General features: G+C 34.8%; 1 protein-coding gene and 1 long non-coding RNA gene across 7 annotated transcripts in view; one reads left to right on the top strand and one right to left on the bottom strand.

Moving 5' to 3' along the window:
- The window catches only part of TMEM232 (transmembrane protein 232), a 311,652-nt gene that overhangs the window by 74,856 nt on the left and 217,352 nt on the right, over positions 1–19,444 (top strand). For all 6 annotated transcript variants that reach the window (XM_017959759.3, XM_009208867.4, XM_017959755.3 and 3 more), the window contains 4 exons: positions 793–898; positions 3,454–3,611; positions 13,946–14,045; positions 16,425–16,591. In XM_017959759.3, the coding sequence (XP_017815248.3) occupies positions 793–898; positions 3,454–3,611; positions 13,946–14,045; positions 16,425–16,591 (531 nt within the window). The remainder of the gene's footprint in view (positions 1–792; positions 899–3,453; positions 3,612–13,945; positions 14,046–16,424; positions 16,592–19,444) is intronic.
- On the bottom strand, positions 433–18,240 carry LOC103885313. Its single transcript, XR_648338.4, has 3 exons — positions 18,154–18,240; positions 16,420–16,547; positions 433–521 (listed from the first exon to the last, which is right to left on the bottom strand). It is a non-coding gene; the product is annotated as an uncharacterized LOC103885313 (long non-coding RNA).

The raw sequence follows: 19,444 nt of genomic DNA, 5'->3' as shown, positions 1-19,444 counted from the left end.
TAAGTCCTTGCTTTTCCTTTTCTACGTTGGATTCGGTTTAAATTTTACAGAGAAATAACATACATATTTTGCTTTGATATGAATAATTCATTAAATAAAAGCTGCACAAAACTGGTGCATAAATTAAGCCACCTTTTTTGTGGTGTTGTAGTGGTTGTTATTTTCCAGTTCATGGCTGCCCATATATTTGAGGATTTTGAAAAAAATTTGATTAGAAAAAGAGTATACTTTTGATAAGTGTATATGCAGACAGGTGCCAGGAGGTGCATTCATCAGTGAACTTTTCTCCCGTTGAACGAGTGTTCCCTGCAACAGTCCCAGGAGTGGGCACAATAAGGGAAGTGGAACAATCCTGATCATCTCCCTCATGTTCATTAACTTCTGCACATCAACAATGAAGTAACCAGGGTTTTCCAGCAAACTGGCATCAAACTCGCTTCTGTTTTATCACATTTCTTCAGTGTTTTTCCTCATAAAATAAAAAAAAATGCATTCTCTTGGGGAAAAATTGGAAGTAATCACTAGAAAGTAAAAAATGAGAATTATTTTCAGCAAATAGCTGATTATATTACTTATAGTATCAACATTTTTTACATCTTAACACTAATACAGTTTGCATAAAATCTCCAAAAATTTGAGTAATAAAAGCAAAAATATAAAATTGTATACAACTCTGGCCACCGAGCATTAGCTTCATAGAATTACTTTTGGAACACAATTAAGAATTAAAAATTATTAAATATATAAAAGATGTACATTTTGATTTGTCTTTTTCATGCTTCCTCCTAATAGAGAAAATTGGGTCTCAAAACCCTGGGCTCTGGGAAGCATGTGCATCTTCCTGCTGCATGGATTGAAGTAATATATCTGGCTCAATGCAAAGGGGAAATCCAAGATGGTATGTACTTTAAATTCTTATTAGGTATCCTAAGCATTTTCTAGATTATCAGTGAAGGCATAATTTGAGAACTTTAATTTTTAAAAATTGTGCAGAAGACAAGAAATTCTTCTACTCTATCGAAATACATTTTATTTTGAAAATTCATTTTGTAATTTAGAATTTATGATTTTAACTACTTAGCTTTTTAGTGATAAAATTATTTTCAAAACTTTACTCAGCATAGTCTTTATTACTTTTTTGCTAAAATTAGCAACTAATTAAAAACTAATATAAAATGTCATTTAGTGATTTCCAATTAAAATAGGCACTAGACTTTAGAGAAATTTGCTTCTTCATTTTATAATTATTACTTATAAAACATTAATCAAATGACCATTTGTTTTCCACTTATTTTAAATAGCAAGCTTTACTCATTACCTTTTCATTTATCACTCCTCGTTTATGCCTCCTTTAAAACATTCTCTAACTAATCTAAAAAAAAATTAACGTTATTTCTAAGGGGGTAAAATTCCTTCCATCACTATTGTTAAATTGTATATATATGCCTTTTAAAATAGTTTTAGAATGTTAACCACATGAGTTCAGAGAGAATTTCCCCCATGTAAATTAGGTTTTGTAGTGCTATCTAGGAGTTTTCAAGCAGCAGGAAGAATTATTTTGTATTTAACTTGCCTTTATGGTCCTTCATCACAGTGCCATCCACAGCCTGACCTCTATTAATAATTTAAATGATATTGAGGTAAACACTCTTGGTTTACCAGCAAGAAGAGGCTGTTTGCTCTTCATTGACAATTAAATTTCAGTTTTAATTAGTCATGTGATTTAGAAGAGGACTGGCCCTTGCCCAACCCGACAGGGGTGAATCATGGATGGTCTAAATCAGAGGTCCCAAAACCCTGGACCATGAACTGGTACCAGTCTGTGGTCTGTTAGGAACTGGGCCGCACAACAGGCTGTGAGCAGCCAGTGAGCGAGCATTACTGAGCTCCACCTCCTGTCAGATCAGCAGTGACATTGGATCCTCAGAGTGTGAAGTCTATGGTGAACTGCACACGTGAGGGATCTAGGCTGCGTGCTCCTTATGAGACAAAGCCAGTCCTTGGTGCCAAAATGGTTGGGGACTGCTGGTCTAAATCAATTATGGTAATTCCTTTTCACTTGCCAGTGATTTGATTAGGGTTAGTCGCATGACTTGATCCTCAGCAAAGTGATGTAAAGACAGCTCTATTTCCCGTACTTTTTGTTGACTTGCTTTTGAAAAAGACATGCCTGGGAAAAAAGCATTCCTTTCCTCCCTATACTCTTGTTTGTTCCTGTCTAGTTTGCTTGGTAAGAACATGATACCTGGAGTTTGTGCAGTCATCACAGTCCTCATGCACATGAGGGGGAACTAGAAGATGAAAGAAATGTGCATCTAGAGGGCAGCTATCTTAGCTGTCCCTGGAACCTTTCCAATTCTAATCTTGTGAAATAATAAACCTCCTTATTTTGAAGACATTTTTGTTATATTTTCTGTTACATGCAGCAAAAGCATTTCAATACATTCACATATTGAACTCTAAATAATACTCTCAATATGACTTCTTACTCTCTTCACAACTAAAATAACTGAATGGGTGTTTTACCTATACTTTTGTTTGCTCCTCATTCTATAGTCCACCCTCCACTCAACAGCTTGTGATTACACTCAAATGAGCCCCAACTCCATATCATGGCCTACAGGACTCTGCATGTGCTGTCTCCTGGCTACCTCCCTACTTACTCATTATGTTCAGCCCTACTGACCTCCTTCCTGTCCCTTGAGCACGTCAGGGTTCTTCTTTCCTCAAGTCCCTGTATTTGCTGTTCGTCCTCATATATTTACATGGAAGCTCCTCAAAACTTTTGTAATGATTTGAGAAGCTGTTTTCTCTAGGCTCTTATCTCTATATTCTTCTTCCTTCAGCTTCACAGGGTGGCCCTGTTTCCTCTACTTTGATTCTCTAGTCTTCTGTTCTTCCCTTTTTATCTTGAGCACTGCCTTTTATCATCTGGTTCTGTCCTATTTCTCCACCACTATGTGTGTGACCTGGTGATTTATTTAGTGTTGGGCCTGTATAGTGTTGAATCTATAATAGCTGAGCCCCCTTGGACATTTCTTCCTTCCTCTAGCCTCTCGACCTTGGTGGTTTCTGTTTCAGTTGCTTCATGCCATGAAGTTGAACTTCCTATATGGCAACTTAGAGTTCCAAATCTAGTATCTTGAGAGAGAGAGAGAGAGATCCAGGTGGAAGCAGTGGTGCCTTTTCTGATTCAGTCTTAGAAGTCACATAGTATCATTTCTGCCACATTTCATTCTATTGGTTGAAGCTGTCACAGGGTCTGCTCAAGTTTAAGGAGAAGGGCGTATAGACATCACCTCTTGATGAAAAAGGTGTCAAAGAATTTGTAAATACATTTTAAAACTGCAATTTGGTCTTAATGGTAGGAAATAATTATAAAAAGTAATTATAGCACGTAGAAAAACAGGATGATTTTCAAATGATGCAGTTTCTATATTTTTAATATTTCAGAAGCTTTAAATATGCTTTATGCATCTCTGGACCATGCTTCCTTTGATTATGATCAGCTGCCTGCCTTATTTTTTGTTGCGGAATCGGTTTTATACAGACTCTGTTGTGATGCATCCCTCAAAACGTATTTATATTCAGTTGAAATAAAGCTAGTAAAGGTATGTTTTGAAAAACTTCTTAATGTTCTTAAATATTTCATATGCTACATGTAACAACATGACATCTGTTTTAGGATCAAAACAGAACATTTAGTTTTATTATAGAATATTCTTTTGTTTGGTAGTTTAATCTTCTCTAATTGTGAGTAGTACATTATTATTGCTTAATATCTAAATGGAGATAGTAGTTTGAGAAAATATAATTTCACAAACTACATAAGAAAATAACATTTCATTAAAAAACAATATACTTAACTGTTTTTCTAAGTGTGTATATATATATAGTTTTTGTTTTCTATTTTAAGGGCTTTTAAATGCCACCTCCTCTACCATTTAAAAATGCTAACAAATAACCCTAAATAACTGCCCAATTTGGGAAGCTTAGTTGTTCTTCTAATATTCTATGTAACTTTAGATCTATAAAATGAAAGACTCTTTTCAGGTAACTCATATTTTATAAGATCCTTGAGATCATATTGTTTCACTCTCGGTGATGATCATGGTTGACTGCTGTAAAATACATTGTTAGTCAAATAAATATAGTTTAACTAATGGTTTTACTGCAAAGAGAGAAAAGAAAGGCTAAAAGTATTTCTTTAAGATGGTTTTATATATATATATATGTATACACACATATTTATATATATGAATGAAACAAATTAAATCAATGATGCAGAAATTGTTTTTTTTAATTAAATTTTGATTATAAACTGTTAGAAATTGAACATGAGAGAACATTGATGAATCAGTCAATCAGTTGAACATTTTGGGGAGACAACCACATTTCAGTCATGTAAGTCAAGCTTAGATGCTCTCTGACACGTTTGGTAGTAAAAGACTTGTGGAGACCAGGCAAAAGTAGATACCAGGCAAAAGTAGATACAGAGAACACATAATAGAAATTAACTATGCAAAAAACTGAGCTTTGCATAGAAGGAGGATTGAAGAAAATACTCAAGATATTACCAATAACTGTCTTGGGATGGTGCGAGTATGATGATTTTTTTTCTTTTTTCTGTATTTCCAAAACTGTCCGCTAAAAATATGTATTTATATTTATAATGAAAACAATATATATAAACATAAAATATATAAAATATAAAATATAAATATACATATTTATAATGAAAAAAGAAATGTAATAAAATTTTTTAAGTGGAATAAAAAAACATGGAGCAAGTCTGGCTTTTATCTCCTCTTTCTCATCTCCTTCAGTGACCTTTCTCCATTTCTTGCCTTTTGTATTTCTGCTAGCAAGAAAAAAATAGCTACAAAATATGGTTTTATGCATTGAGCATATTGCTTATACTTTGCACATGCCCTGTTATCTGCCAAGCCAATTTGTACCAATTCTGATAGCAGCTGCAAACACTTAAACCTTATTTGACTATGTGCCTTACACAATGATAAGTGCTTTAAATATATTAGACACATTAACTTATTTTATTCTCACAACTATCCTAAGAGGATTATTCATAATTTCATATTCCACATCCGTCACTGTGGCACAGAGAGTTTTAAGTGACTTCCCCAAAGTCTAAGCAGAGAGATTTTTGATATTCAGTGTGGTTCCGGAGTCCAGTGAACTCTCAGCTATGATGCTACACATCTACCTTGGTTCTCAGATTTGCTAATTTTTACCTTATTCTTTCTTCTATTGATATATAAATAGCATTTTAAATATTTATGAAGTACATGTTAGTGTCTGTTACATGACTAGTATGTATAATGATCAAGTCAAGATATTTAGGCTATCCGTCACTTTGAGTATTTATTATTTCTATGTATTTGCATCATTTCAAATCCTCTCTTCTAGTTACTTTGAAATATGCAAGGCATTGTTGGTAAGTATAGTCACCCTATTCTGCTATAAAACATTCTTTCTAATGCTATATTTGTACCCATTAACCAACTTCTCTTTATTTTCCCCTCCTATTTACCCACCCTTTTTGGTCTCTAATATCTATAATATTATTCTATTATCTTTGTCCATGAGATCAAGTCTTTTAGCTTCCACATGTGAGTGAGAACATGTGATATTTGTATTTCTGTGCCTAGCTTATTTCACTTAACATAATGACTCCCAGTTCCATTCATAGTGCTGCAAATGATATTTCATTATTTTATGGCCAAATTGTATTGCATTATGTATATACAACACATTTTCTTTATCGAATCACCCATTATGGATACTTAGGTTAATCATATCTTTACTATTGTGAAGAGTGCTCCAGTAAACGTGAGAGTGCAGGTATTCCTATAATACACTGATTTTCTTTACTTCCTAAAAGATAAATGCCTACTAGTGGAATTGCTGGATAGTATGGTAGTTCTGTTTTTAGTTTCTTAGAAAATCTAAACACTGTTTTCCTTAGTGGCTGTAATAATTTACATTGCCACCAATAGCATATGAGTTTTCTTTTCTCTGTATCCTCGCCATCATGTGTATTTTTTTTTGTCTTTTTAATAATAGCCATTCTAATTGGAGTGAAATGATATTTAATTGTGGCATATGGTCTTTATTATTTTGAGGCATATTTCTTCTATGCATAGTTTAGAGACTTTTTATCATGAAGGGATGTTGAATTTTTTCTAATGCTTTTTCTGCATCTGAGATGATCATATGGTTTTTGTCCTTCATTCTGTTGTGATGTATCATGTTTATTGATTTGTGTATGTTGAATCATTCTTGAATCCCTGGTATAAATCCAACTTGAACATGTTGTATAATCTTTTTGATGTGCTATTGGATTCAGTTTGCTAGTATTTGGTTGAGGTTTTTTGAGTCTATGTGCATTAGAGATATTAGCCTATAGTTTTCTTTCTTTGTTGCACGTTTTCTGGTTTTGGTATTAGGGTAACACTGGCCTTGGGAAATGTGATAGGGAGATTTCCCTTGTCCTTAACTTTTGGGAATTATTTGAGAAGGGTTGGTATTAGTTTTTCCTTATCTATTTGGTAGAATTCAGTAGCGAATCCATCTAGTACTGCACTTTTCTTTTTTGGGGGAATCTTTTCGTTAATGATTCAGTCTTGCTACTCATTGGTATGTTCAGGTTCTGTATTTCTTCCTGAGTCAATCTTGCTAGGTCATATGTTTTCAGGAATGTATCCATTTCCTCTAGTTTTCCAGTTTGTTAGTGTATAGTTGTTTACAATAGTCTCTGATGATCTTTTGTACTTCTGTGGTATTAGTTTTAATATCTCCTTTTTCACTTTTGATTATGTTTGAGTGGGCCTTCTCTCTTCTTTCCTTGGTTAGTTTAGCTAGCAGTTGATCAATTTTATCTTTAAAAAAAGTTTTCATTTTGTTGATCTTTTGTGTTGCTTTTTTAGTCTCCATTTCATTTATTTCTTCTTTGATCTTTATTATTTATCACCTTCTACTAATTTTGAGTTTGGTTTGTTCTTGCTTTACTAGTTCCTTGAAGTGCATCATTAGATTATTTGAAATCTTTCTGTTTCTTTGATGTAGGAATTTATTGCTATAAAAACCCTTCTTAACACTGCTTTTGCTCTGTCCCTCAGGTTTCAGTATATTGTGCTTTCATTTTCATTTGTTTCAAAACATTTTTTTAAATTTCCATTTTAATTTCTTCATTGACCCAGTGGTTGTTCAGAAACATGTTGTTTAATTTCCATGTATTTTTATAGTTTTCAAAGTTCCTCTTGGTATTGATTTCCAGTTGTATTTCATTGTAGTCTGAGAAGATACTTGGCATGATTTTGATTTTAAAAATTTGTTGACTTATTTTTTGCCTAGCATATGATCTAACCTGGAGAATATTCCATGTACTAACGAGAAGAATGTACATTCTGTTGTTGTGTTGGGAAAAATATTATGTGAATATCTTTAAAGTCCGTTTGGTCTAAAGTCCAAGTTAAATACAATGTCTCTTTGTTGATATTATATCTAAATATGTCTCATGCTAACGGACGAGTGTTGAAGTTCTCCACTATTAATGTATTGGAGTCTATGTTTCTCTATAGATCTAGTAGTATTTGTGTTGTGAATCTGGGTGCTCCCCGTTGGGTGCATATATACTTAGAATTGTAATATCCTATTCCTGGATTGATTCCTTTGTCATTACTTGATGTCCTTACCTTTTTTAAAAACCTTTTTTGACATAAAGTCTGTTTTATCCAATAGAAGTATAGCTACTCCTACTTGCTTTTAATTTCAATTTGTGTGGAGTATGTTTTTCCATCTCTTTACTCTCCATCTGTGTCTTCACAGGTAAGGTGCATTTCTTGTAGGCAGCATATAGTTAAATTATGTTTGTAAAAAAGTGTATTAAGCCAGCCTATATCTTTTAAGTGAAGAATTTATTCTATTTACTTTTAGGTTATTATTGATATGTGAGGTTTTGTTCCTGTCATATTGTTAATTGTTTTCTGGTTTGTAATAGTCCATTTTAACACTGCTATAAAGAAACACCTGAGACTGGGAAATTTATAAAGAAAAGAGGTTTAATTGACTCACAGTTCTGCATGGCTGGGAGGCCTCAGGAAACTTAACAATCATGGCAAAAGGCGAACGAGAAGCTCGGGCCTTCATTACAAGGCAGCAGGAAAGGGAGAGCAAAGGGTGAACTTCCAAAGACTTATAATACCGTCAGATATCTCGAGAACTCACTCACTATCACTAGAAGAGCATCTGGGAAACCATGCCCATGATTCAGTCACCTCCCTCCCTCAACACGTGAACCTCCCTTGACACATGGAGATTACAATTTGAGATGAGATTTGGGTAGGAACACAGAGCCAAACCATATCATGGTGGTTTTGTGTATTCTTCTCTTCTTTTTCTCTTATTGTTTTTCCTTGTGGTTTGCTAATTTTCTGTTGTGATACCATTTGAGTCTTTTCCTCTTTTGTGTCTTTGCTTTACTCACGAGTTTTACACTTTCATATGTTTTCATGACCATAACTATCATCTTTCCTCTTCCCGGTTTAGGACTCCCTTGAACATTTTTTGTAAGGCTAGTCTAATGATGATGAATGATCTTAGCATTTGCTTGTCTGTAAAAGACTTTATTTATTCTTCATTTACGAAGGATAATTTTGCTGGATATAGTATCTTTGGGTCTTTCAAGTGTCAAGTATTTTTTCTTGCAGCAATTTGAATACATCGTTCCATTCTCTCTTGGCCTATAGTTTTCTGCTGAGAAATCCACTTTTAGTCTGCTCAAGGCTGACTAGATTTTTCTTTCTGTTTATTTTAGAATTTTCTCTTTGTCTTTGACTTTAGACAGTTTGACTGTAATGTACCATGGAAAAGTATTTTGGGTTTGTGGGGTCTCCTCAATCTGGATGTCTAAATCTCTTGGTATACTTGGGAAGATTTCAAGTTAAATTTTGTTAAATAAGTTTTTGAAGCCTTTCATTCACTTTTTACCTTTAGGGATACCAATAATTCATGTATTTGGTCACTGTATTGTGTCACATATATCACAGAGGCTTTGTTTTTTCTTTTTCATTATTTTTTCTTTATTTTTCTCTGAGTTACATCAAAAGTTATGTCTTCAGGTTCTGAGATTCTTTTGTGTTGCTGTTGTTTTAGTTTATTGTTTAAACTCTTGATTGTACTTTTTATTTAATTAAAGAAGTTCTTCAATTCCAGATTTTGTTGGTTCTTTTGTATGATATGTATCTCTCATAAATTTCTCCTTCAAATCTTGAACTGTTTTCTTCTGACTTTTTGTATTATTTTTTGAAATTCTCTTGTATCTCACTGTGTTTCTTTAGTGTCATAATTTTGATTTTTTTCCCTGTGATTTCACACATTTCTTTTTGATTGGGATATGTTGCTGGGGCATTATTGTGTTCCTTTGGAAGTGTCATATTTCCCTGTTTTTATGTTTCCTTACACTGATAACTGTGTATCTTGTGTAATATTCACTTATTCCAATTTTTTGAATTTGCTTTCACAGTAGAGGATGTTTTCCTAAAGATGTGTCATAGTGTTGGTTAGTAGGACCCTTTGTATTTGATTCTGAGTGCATGCAGTGGTGCAGTCCCTATATGATTTATTTGGCTGTCAACAGCATCAGTGGTATCTATGATTTCCCAGTGGTTTAGAGTGTGGTTAAGAGTAGAGGCTATGGTGAAGTTTTGCTCAGGGACAGGGATTCCAGATGGGTTAGTCTTTGGTCCCCAGTCGTGGCAGCAGTGGGATGAGTATGCCTGTTCTTGTGCCCCTGTGTACAAGATACCTTGCTCTGGTATTAGCAGGACCAGGCAGGCCAATTCTTGGGCTTCTAGGTAGTTTACTTAGATCATGGTAGTGACACTGGTGGATCAGGCAGGTGAGTGAGTTCTTGATTCCCTGGGTAGGTGGCGTGGTGTAGGTAGTGGCAGTAGCAGTTGTGGGACAACCTTCTAGGTCCTGAGCAGTGCATGCTGATGTTGGAGATAGCTACAGTGCAGTCTCCACCTGCAGCCCCAGTCATGCAGCTCTCAGGCTTGCCTGTTCTCAGTTGTAGCAGCACTGCAGTGGTGCACATAAAGGTAAGCAGCCCTCCCCTTTGCACATGAGCTTGATCATGGAAGTCATTCAACCAGTGGGAGTGTGGTCACTATCCAGGCCCACTCAAGGAGCCATCCGGTTCACCTGCCCTAGCCTCCAGTGGCAGCAGCGGTGACTGAGCCTGCAGAGGTATGCAGAGTGGGAGAGAGAATCCCTGTGCATGAACCTGAACACAGAGGCCACTCCACTAGTGGAAGTGGGGTCACTGCCCTCAGCCCCAGATAGCTGGCTCTCATTTGGATTCCCAGTGGCAGCAACTGCTGCTGCAGTGTTAGCTGGGGGGTGTGAATGGATCTCACTCTGCTTGCAAGCCTGAACACAGAGTTTGTGCTACTGGTGAGGCAGGGTTTCTTCTCATAGCCCCAGACAGGAAGCTTTCAGGCTCTGGAAAGTGCGTGCCTTGGTTTCCTTTGTCCCAGAGACTGCAATGTTAATGCACTGCACCATCTCTTTTCTGGGAAGTAATACTACTCGTGGGCCACAGTACTGGGGCCCCGTAGCACCTTTGTTTCCAGCAATGCTATGCCACTGTAGCCCACTGGGTAGGCGCTAGGGAATATCAGTGGGGGTTCCTGGAATATGGAGATATGAAGGCTATGTTTCTAAAGGGAGGATGTAACCCCATGATGGCTGTACTCTCACAATGGCACCCTGCTGTAGTTGCTTAGGTCTCAGGGGTGTGAGTGAACCAGCAAAAGTTCTCTGTCTGGTACAATGTCCTTTGGGGGTCTCTAGCTCACTGTCCATGTTAGTGTCAGGAAGTATGTGTGTCAAGGAGCTCTGCCATGGTTCAGGTTGTTGCAGTCCATGGTAGGGACATAGACCACTGAAGTTCTTACACCCTTTCCCCCAATAGCAAGCCCCTATGTGTTCCCAGCCGATTTTGCTTCCCTTCTGTATTAGTTGATTCTCACGCTGCTATAAAGAAGTACTTGGGACTGGGTAATTTATGAAGAAAAGAGGTTTAATATTCTCACAGTTCCACAGGCTTAACAGGAAGCATGACTGGGAGGCCTCAGGGAACTTATAATCATGGCAGAAAGTGAAGGAGAAGCAAGCACATCTTCACATGTTAGAGAAGGAGAGAGAGAGTGAAAGGGGAAGCACCACATACTTTCATACAACCAGATCTCACTGTCACAAGAACTGCAAGGGAGAAGTCTGCCCCCGTGGTCCAATCACCTCTCACTGGGCCCCTCCCCTGACACGTGAGATTATAGTTCGGGATGAGATTTGGGTGGGAACGCAGAGCCAAACCATATCACCTTCTGTGTCTCAAGTATTTCCTGTAACTTCTCTATTGTACTCCAGTGTTCTCTCCTAGTTGTTCCATCTGAGGCATGATTATTGATTCATAATTTTGGCTCTTCTTTCTGGAGAGAGTGAGTATGCAGTGTCTCTAGTCAGCTATCTTCAACTGGAATCCCAAGATTTAATATTTTTAAAGCTTGCTTTTTATTATTCTAGTTCGTATAACTATCTATTGGAAATAAGCATACTCTATAAGTACTTTGAACCCAGGCGAGAAAACATTTTACTTGTCCTCCTTGCCTTTGTAGGGTTTTCATTACATATCTGAAAGACTATTGGAAATCTCCCTTTTGTTCTTTTCTTTTTGATGGAATGCTTTATTAAAGGATATTATCATAGAGGCATCACCCACTCTATATGCATTGTTTTGTTTCTCCTTTGGAGAAGTAGCTCAGGGTTGAATAGATCTAGAAATATATGATCCACAAATATTATTTCTTTTATGTTTTGTTTACATTATTTCCTTTCTATCTAGCTCTAAGTGTACAATATTCTTAATGATTGAATTCTGTTTACAGAAGTATAGAGAATAACATAAAAGCAACAGCAATTTTATATGTATTACATAGAAATATATGCAGTGATCATCAAGATTCTATGCAAGAACCAAAAACATACAACTATTAAAATACAACACATGATAAATATTATCCAGCCTTCAATTTTACAGCCAGCTAAAAGGGTCAGAAAAAAGAGAAGAAGAGATGAAAATAGAAAGAGAGAAGGAGGAGGTAAAGGTCAAATGAAGGAAGTGTAGGAGAGCTCAGAAAGAGAAACTGACAGGCTAAAATTCAATGTAGGAGGCAAAGCTTGAGTTGTCAGACAACAAAGAGAATATGTACACAAATAATACGTGAAGAACAATACATAGAAAATCCAATATACAATATGGAAAGGTAGATTTGTCAAAAATTTGACCTTCAAGAATATTAAGATGAAAGCTTTTAAAATCATTTTCAAGTATAGCTATAACTAAAGATAGTCTCTGGGTCAGGTAAAATCCATGACCAAATTGAGGTATAAACACAGATGTTATTCATACTGACATGCTTGTCATGTTTTTTCTATTTTGTCCCCTGTTACATTTTTGAATATTATATTCCTTTCAATATTTATCTATAGTCCTTGAAAAATATTAACTTATCCCCCTTCTGATCAGTTATTCATTCATTGTCTATATCTATGAGAACAGTTTCCTTTAATTCTGTCATCTAGAGTATTTCATTATTCTTTTAAATATTTTTTTCACATTTAACTTCAGCATCGTAGAGAAACACAGTACTATAACAAAGTTGTTTGTATGAAGAGACCCCTTGGGCATGCCTTATAAACATGTTATTTTTATATACTTCATAAGTCTACAAATGCATATGTTTATACTTTATGAATACATTTATAAATATTAATGATGCATTCTCAAAATTTATTAGTAGTGATAGAGGTTTGTAATAAGAAATGTGGAAATCACTGCCATAGTAGAAAGCTCATGGCTTTTGGAGCAGTACATACATTCCTGGGTTCAAATTCCAGTAATGTTACTTATTTACTTTATAGTCTTGGATGACGCACTGAGATTTCGTTAGATTTATCTTTTTAATTTTATTTTCTTTTTACATGTGTATTGTTACATGATACCCTGCGTTGCTGTTAAGAGAATTTGGAGATACATACATACATACATACACACACACACACACACACACACACACAGAGGATAATGACAGCTATTGCTGTTATTTGGGTCTTCTCCATAATTTAGAAACTGTATTCCATTTATTTCTATAGTTAATGTGTTTTTTATAATTTTCTGTAAAATGTTGCAAATTATTTTTGCAGACATTCCATTTTATGTAGTCTGTGTAAAACAAACTATATGTTTACTAATCTTACAGAAGTAAGGTTTTGCACTGCTTATTTAATAATGACCCCGTGAGAGGTCTTTTTTCTTGAGGGAATCAGGAGCTTAGCTCAGCATATTATGCAGAAGTAGGATAGTTCTCAATACTATGTAATGTGATGGTCCTCAAACTGTTGACTGATATGCATAGAAAGAAATACCCTTTGCATTGCAATCCAAATAACATAATATATATTCATTTATATACTGAAACAAGGAATTGTACAATAAACTATGTTTTGTTTTTCTTCCCTTTTATTTTATTTAAAAATCTCCTGTCAATTGATTTCATGACTCACTTAAAGGGTATAACTTGTAAATTGAAAAACACTGTTCTAAAGGACATAGAACAAAATAGCATTTAGTGTTGGTCATTATATGTAGTATAGAGATGATTTATAAAAGTTTTTTGGCTGAGCTAGCATTTCAATCTTGATATAAATGTTTTAATGTTATTTCAAAACCACATAATGTTGAACGAGTTTAAAATTGTTTTCTCAAAAGAAAATGTAATAAAATAATGGTTGATTTTTCTTATGGTTTTTAAACATTTATTGATGTAACATAAAACTGCATTTTTCTTTTCTCTTTTGACAGATTGGCTATTTGGTCTTCTTACGACTTTTTATATTTTTCCTGCATGGTCATCTAGAAAGTTTTAAGCAACATTTACTTAGGCTTCAACCACATTTATACGGTAGAATATCTTTTATTTTTTACACTTATAAATGTTTTATGTTATATTTTGAGAAGCTCAGATTGTCACTATAAAGAATGTAAGCTGCATTTTATTTTTCATAAGATAATAGGTGCAGTGTTGAAGAGCACAGCTTCAGGGCCAGATTGCATTTGTTCAGCTCACTGCCCCTCCAACCCCCATACTTTTGTTATTTCTTTGTGGTGAGAACATTTAGAACCTGACTCTACGTTTTTCCCAGCAATTTTGAAAAGTGCAGTACATTATTATTAACTATAGTTATCATGTCATGAAATAGATCACTAGACCTTATTCCTTCTATCTAACTGAAGCTTTGCACCCTAATATCTCCCCTTTCCCCATCCATTCCTGCAACCTACTCCCTGCTCCAGATGCTGGTAATCCTCATTCTGTATTCTGCTTTTTACTTTGCCACTTAAGTGTATGAGCTTTTTTCTGACTCAGTTTTCCTATTTGTAATAGTATCTACCTCCCTGAATTTCAGGAAAGTTAGATTCATATTTTAGTAAGGTTCTGGACCTGGTGATCCACTGAATCTAAGCTATATGTAAATAAGAGTGAGAAATTCAAGCAGGAGCTGAAGTTTTGCATATTGAGTAATAGAATTGAGATGATGTTCTGAACTAGGAAATATTTGGAGAAATATTGGACATATTGAATTTGAAGGTCACTCAGGTATATATACCCAGCAAGCAGTTGAAAACATAGGTTTGGAACTAGGAAAATAAGTGAAGCCTGCCTGGGATATAGAATTGACAGTCATCCATGTTAATGTGGCTGTGGGCAAGGGGCAGGGAGAAACTAATTCCAGGAATGAAATCTTGGGGAACATACATTTAATGTATTATTGGTGTAACAGGGCCCAGGAAAAGAGAAATAAGGGAGGTGAGAGGGAGTGATTATGTTTAAGGAGAGAAATTCAAGATCAATATTGCCATAGAAGTATTAAATAGTAGAAGGTCTGAAAAATAATGAGTTTCTACAATCAGAAAATCACTGCTGATCTTGGGAGCATACCCAGTGGAGAGGTGGAAGCAGAATTCAAATTGGAGGTAAACAGTGAGGGAAATTTTAAGCATAAGTCAAAAATTGTTAACTATTTCAAAAAAAGCTTAGCCATAAATATTTATGCTGATATGTAAATATGTCAATAGTTTAGATGGATAAAACAAAGTCAAAATATTAGTGTGTTGTAGGATAAGGGAAGGAGAGACTCTAAGATAAAGAAAGGGAATAATATTTGATGAAAAAAGTCATGGAGGAGGGAACAGAAGGTAATAGCAGAAGCGTTATGGAGACTGATCAATTAATTCCATTAGCGTAAGTCCTGATCAGATGTGGCTGTAGACAGATAGAACAGGAATTCTTGTCTAACATTTCACTTGTTTTTATATCTTCATTAAATTATATGACCCCTTCTTAACTCCTCACTGTGTTCAGCATAGTGACTTATCAAATATTCAGATGATTATGGCAAATCAACTTTGAAAAATTATTTGAATAAAACCCTCAAGTTCTCATATTAGCTTGTTATTGAGGATATACCCCCCCTCAAAAAAATCTGTCTTTCATATATAATAATAAAATCCCCCAATTTTGTCCTCTTACCAAATATAATAGAGCCTTAGGTTACAGCTCTTCCTTTAACAATAGGCTGTTTTCTACCTGAAGCTATCAGCAGCTGCTATCTCTCCACATAGCTGTCCAGTAGAATGGTCATTATTAATTTTTCCATTATGTGGATGGACTAAAACCCAAAGTTTGTCTAAAAGTTTATAGAAAGAGCAGCACTGAGATGATTCTGTTAAATATAACGTGGTGTTGTGTTAAATTACCTTATTGTTGTAAATAATAACATCTTGTTTATATTATTTACAACATGTTGTTGTAAATAATAACATCTTGTTTGTATTATTTACAACATATTGTTGTAAATAATAACATCTTGAGAAGGAATAAAACTGGAGAATGTAGGTCTAGAATCAATGACATTGATTCCTTTGTAGAATTACAATGTCAAAGTATCCATTATGAATGCAGCATCTATTACAACTTGATTTATTTTCATCTGGAAGTTTCCAAGCTTTGTTGAACAGTAACTATATTTAATTGGGCATTCAATGATTATGAAATTGCTGTTCTGAAATATATAAACTCTTACGTATAAATTATTTACCGTCTAGTGTTCTATTACACCACCAGGGGGCATACATAACACTATAAATCTTAAATAGGAAACTACAGCAGTTTCTGCATCTAAGTACTGAATTTAATTATAGTTTAATAGCTAAAAGACAAATGAACCACAATGCAAAATATTAATAAAATATTTCTCACAGATGATTTTTCTTACAATAGCACTTTCTTTCTCTGGAGCATCATATCACAAGTATCCGAACATCTTTTCAAATGTGCAATTCATCCTGAAAGCCTCAGAAATTATAGGTAAAAGAGAACTCCGTTCTGAATCAATTTTTAGCCCTGTGGAAAATAAGAAAAGACATGAGAACACAGATTCTGATATGGTGGGTAATCTAGTATGGTGAGTATATCCTGTTGTATGATGCATCAGATATGATTACTATGATTAAGTAATGGTGCTTGTCAATACAGTAGGCATTGAGGAATGATGCATTTAGCTGTGGAGGAGGGGTGAACAGCAAAGACACAAATTTCATGCAACCATATGCACAGTTCCTGGAGAGTAGTTAATAGGATGAGTAGTGAGGTATCTGTATATAACACTACTACTTTGAATGGAGTAATGCCATAACACCTTCTTCTTCATAAGTTCCATCTCACCTACTTAACTAAAAATTACAACATAATTTAGACTGACTTGTAAGTTAACATTTTAAGATATTATATTTTTATTAAAGGGAAAGTGTGTACAGAGCAAGTTATTTATGAAAGCAGGCATAGAATTTTTATGCTTTCATAATTCATATGAAATAACATTCAATGGCCAGGCGTGGTGGCTCACGTCTGTAATCCCAGCATTTTGGGAGGCCAAGGCGGGCGGATCACCTTAGGTTGGGAGTTTGAGACCAGCCTGACCAACATGCAGAAACCCCGTCTCTACTAAAACTACAAAATTAGCCAGGTGTGGTGGTGCATGCCTGTAATCCCAGCTACTCAGGAGGCTGAGGCAGGAGAATCGCTTGAACCAGGAGGTGGAGGTTGTGGTGACCCGAGATTGTGCCATTGCACCCCAGCCTGGGCAACAAGAGTGAAACTCCATCTCAAAAAATAAATAAAAATAAAATAAAAAATAAATAACATTTAATATGCTATTAAAGTCAACTGAAAACTTTAAAAAATAGTTTAAATGGGCAAATGATAATAATCTCTAGATTATGATAAATCTCTTAATTTCTAACTCAGATATTAGTAATCTTTAAAAAAAGCCCTAATTAAATAATTTTTTGGTATTTAATAAACAGTACTATGTAAACACAAGTACAGTGAGCCATATAATTGTGCATATACCTTATTGATTAATACACTTCAAAAGACAAATTTTAATCTCTGGGGCTAATAATGCCTTTCTTTCCTCACATATTTTCCAAAAAAGACCAGCAAGCATTTCAAAACCTTCTTTTATTTTTTGTTAAACATATTTATTATTTTATAGCTTATAAATAGAAAATTTGTTTTTCTTACAACTTCTAAAAAAGGAAAAATACATTTAACATGACAGAAGTTGAAACACCTAAGGAAATGTGAGGAAGATTCTCTTTTTAGATGATGTTGTGTGTTACCTTATAATTTTCCCATGCTTCCTGTGAGCCCTTTCTAAAATCGGCTATAAATTAAATATATAAGAAAAAGCATTCAAACACATCTATTTGTAAGAGAAAATACTTTCTGGGCCTAAGTGTTTTCTCTTTGGCACATTACTAGTTCACCATTTATGTAACAAGTGACATTTACCAAGTAAATTGAGCCTTCTGGTTATAATTACTAATGAGCACAAATTGCCTCGTGAGAAAGGATCTGTTTTTAAGTGTAAAAAATGTTTTAACAGTAAATAGATAATGAAAGATATCAAGCAACAGAAGGAGCACTGATCATGAAGAAAACAGACCTGCTTATGAACTGGTTCTGTGATCTAGGAGAGGCCCACCGATCTCACCAAACTCCCATTTGCATATCTTTAAAAAGTCGTCATTATTGTCATAGTCATCATCATCATCATCATCATCAATCTGTCTGAACTCTTTTACAGCATTGTTATAAAGATTGCAAAAAAAAGCATGTGCTTTATAAAAGTATTAAATGCCATGCAAACATGAAAAATAATTATTGAAAATATGTGTTTAGGACCTCACTTTACCCTAGACAGTGAACTATAGTATTTTCATCTAAGGATGTAAGTATGTTGACTTACTGTTGTGATTGGAATGTTTTTCCTTTAAACAAATAAGATTCCATGAAATCTTAGCAACGTGAATGGTCCGGTTATGAGGTAGGCAACTGTCAATGTTGATTCTGATGCTCTTTAAGAATGAATCCATTTTATCTCTCTTGGTGCACACACACAGCAAGCAAATGGAAGCTTACTGCTGTACAGCTCAGCCTGAATTAGAAGGGGCAAAAATGTCAATACAGGAAAGGAACATATCAGCTTAGAGTTGGACAAGTCACTAAATCTTCTGTGCTTTTTTCCACTTTGTAGAACAAAGCTGAGATTCAACCTCTTCTAAATTCTATTTCAGCTCTATCCATGTGATCCCGCAAGGGGATTATAACAGAGTTTGGCCTATCAGGTTTACTGCCCTTCTTTTTCTCCTCCTCTTATCTCATAATATAAAGATATAAATATAGGATAGCATAGCCACAGTGCTGCTAAAATTACTGATTTGGCTAATCAGCACTCAGTCAGTGCTGGACTGCATATCTTAAAGTTCCCCAGTTTCAGCCCAATTTATCCAGTACAGCCAGCCTTTCCAGTTCAGTTGAGTATTTACTCATTCAATACCCATCTCTTTCACCTGGGAAAGGAAAGAGGGAAAAAGATATAAAAGTGATAGAAATGGAAATATAAAAGATACATTTGCATCAATCTCTTCTCCTTTCCTTATGATTGTTTTAGTATATTATAGCAGAGGATTTGTGAATTTATTCCTACTGCCCTTATCATTTGATAATGCTAAAAGGTCTATAGCACATATTTTGGCCACTGTAAAATATTTGATTTTTAGTATTCTTATATGCATTGGAACAAAGTCATAATTACTTAATTTGTTGTCAAAGTGCTACCAAAATTGCACGGAAAGTTCTATAGGATATTACGATACATTAGGATACACACCATATGAGCATGGGTTCCACTTAAGAATAGGAAATTTCCTTTCCTCTGCTGTTGGACCCCATTT

Source organism: Papio anubis, chromosome 5 (genome assembly GCF_008728515.1).
Source record: "Papio anubis isolate 15944 chromosome 5, Panubis1.0, whole genome shotgun sequence".
In the NCBI taxonomy this organism is placed as follows: Eukaryota; Metazoa; Chordata; class Mammalia; order Primates; family Cercopithecidae; genus Papio; species Papio anubis.
Note: the sequence above shows the minus strand (reverse complement) of the source record. Positions and strands in the feature narration are given on the sequence as shown.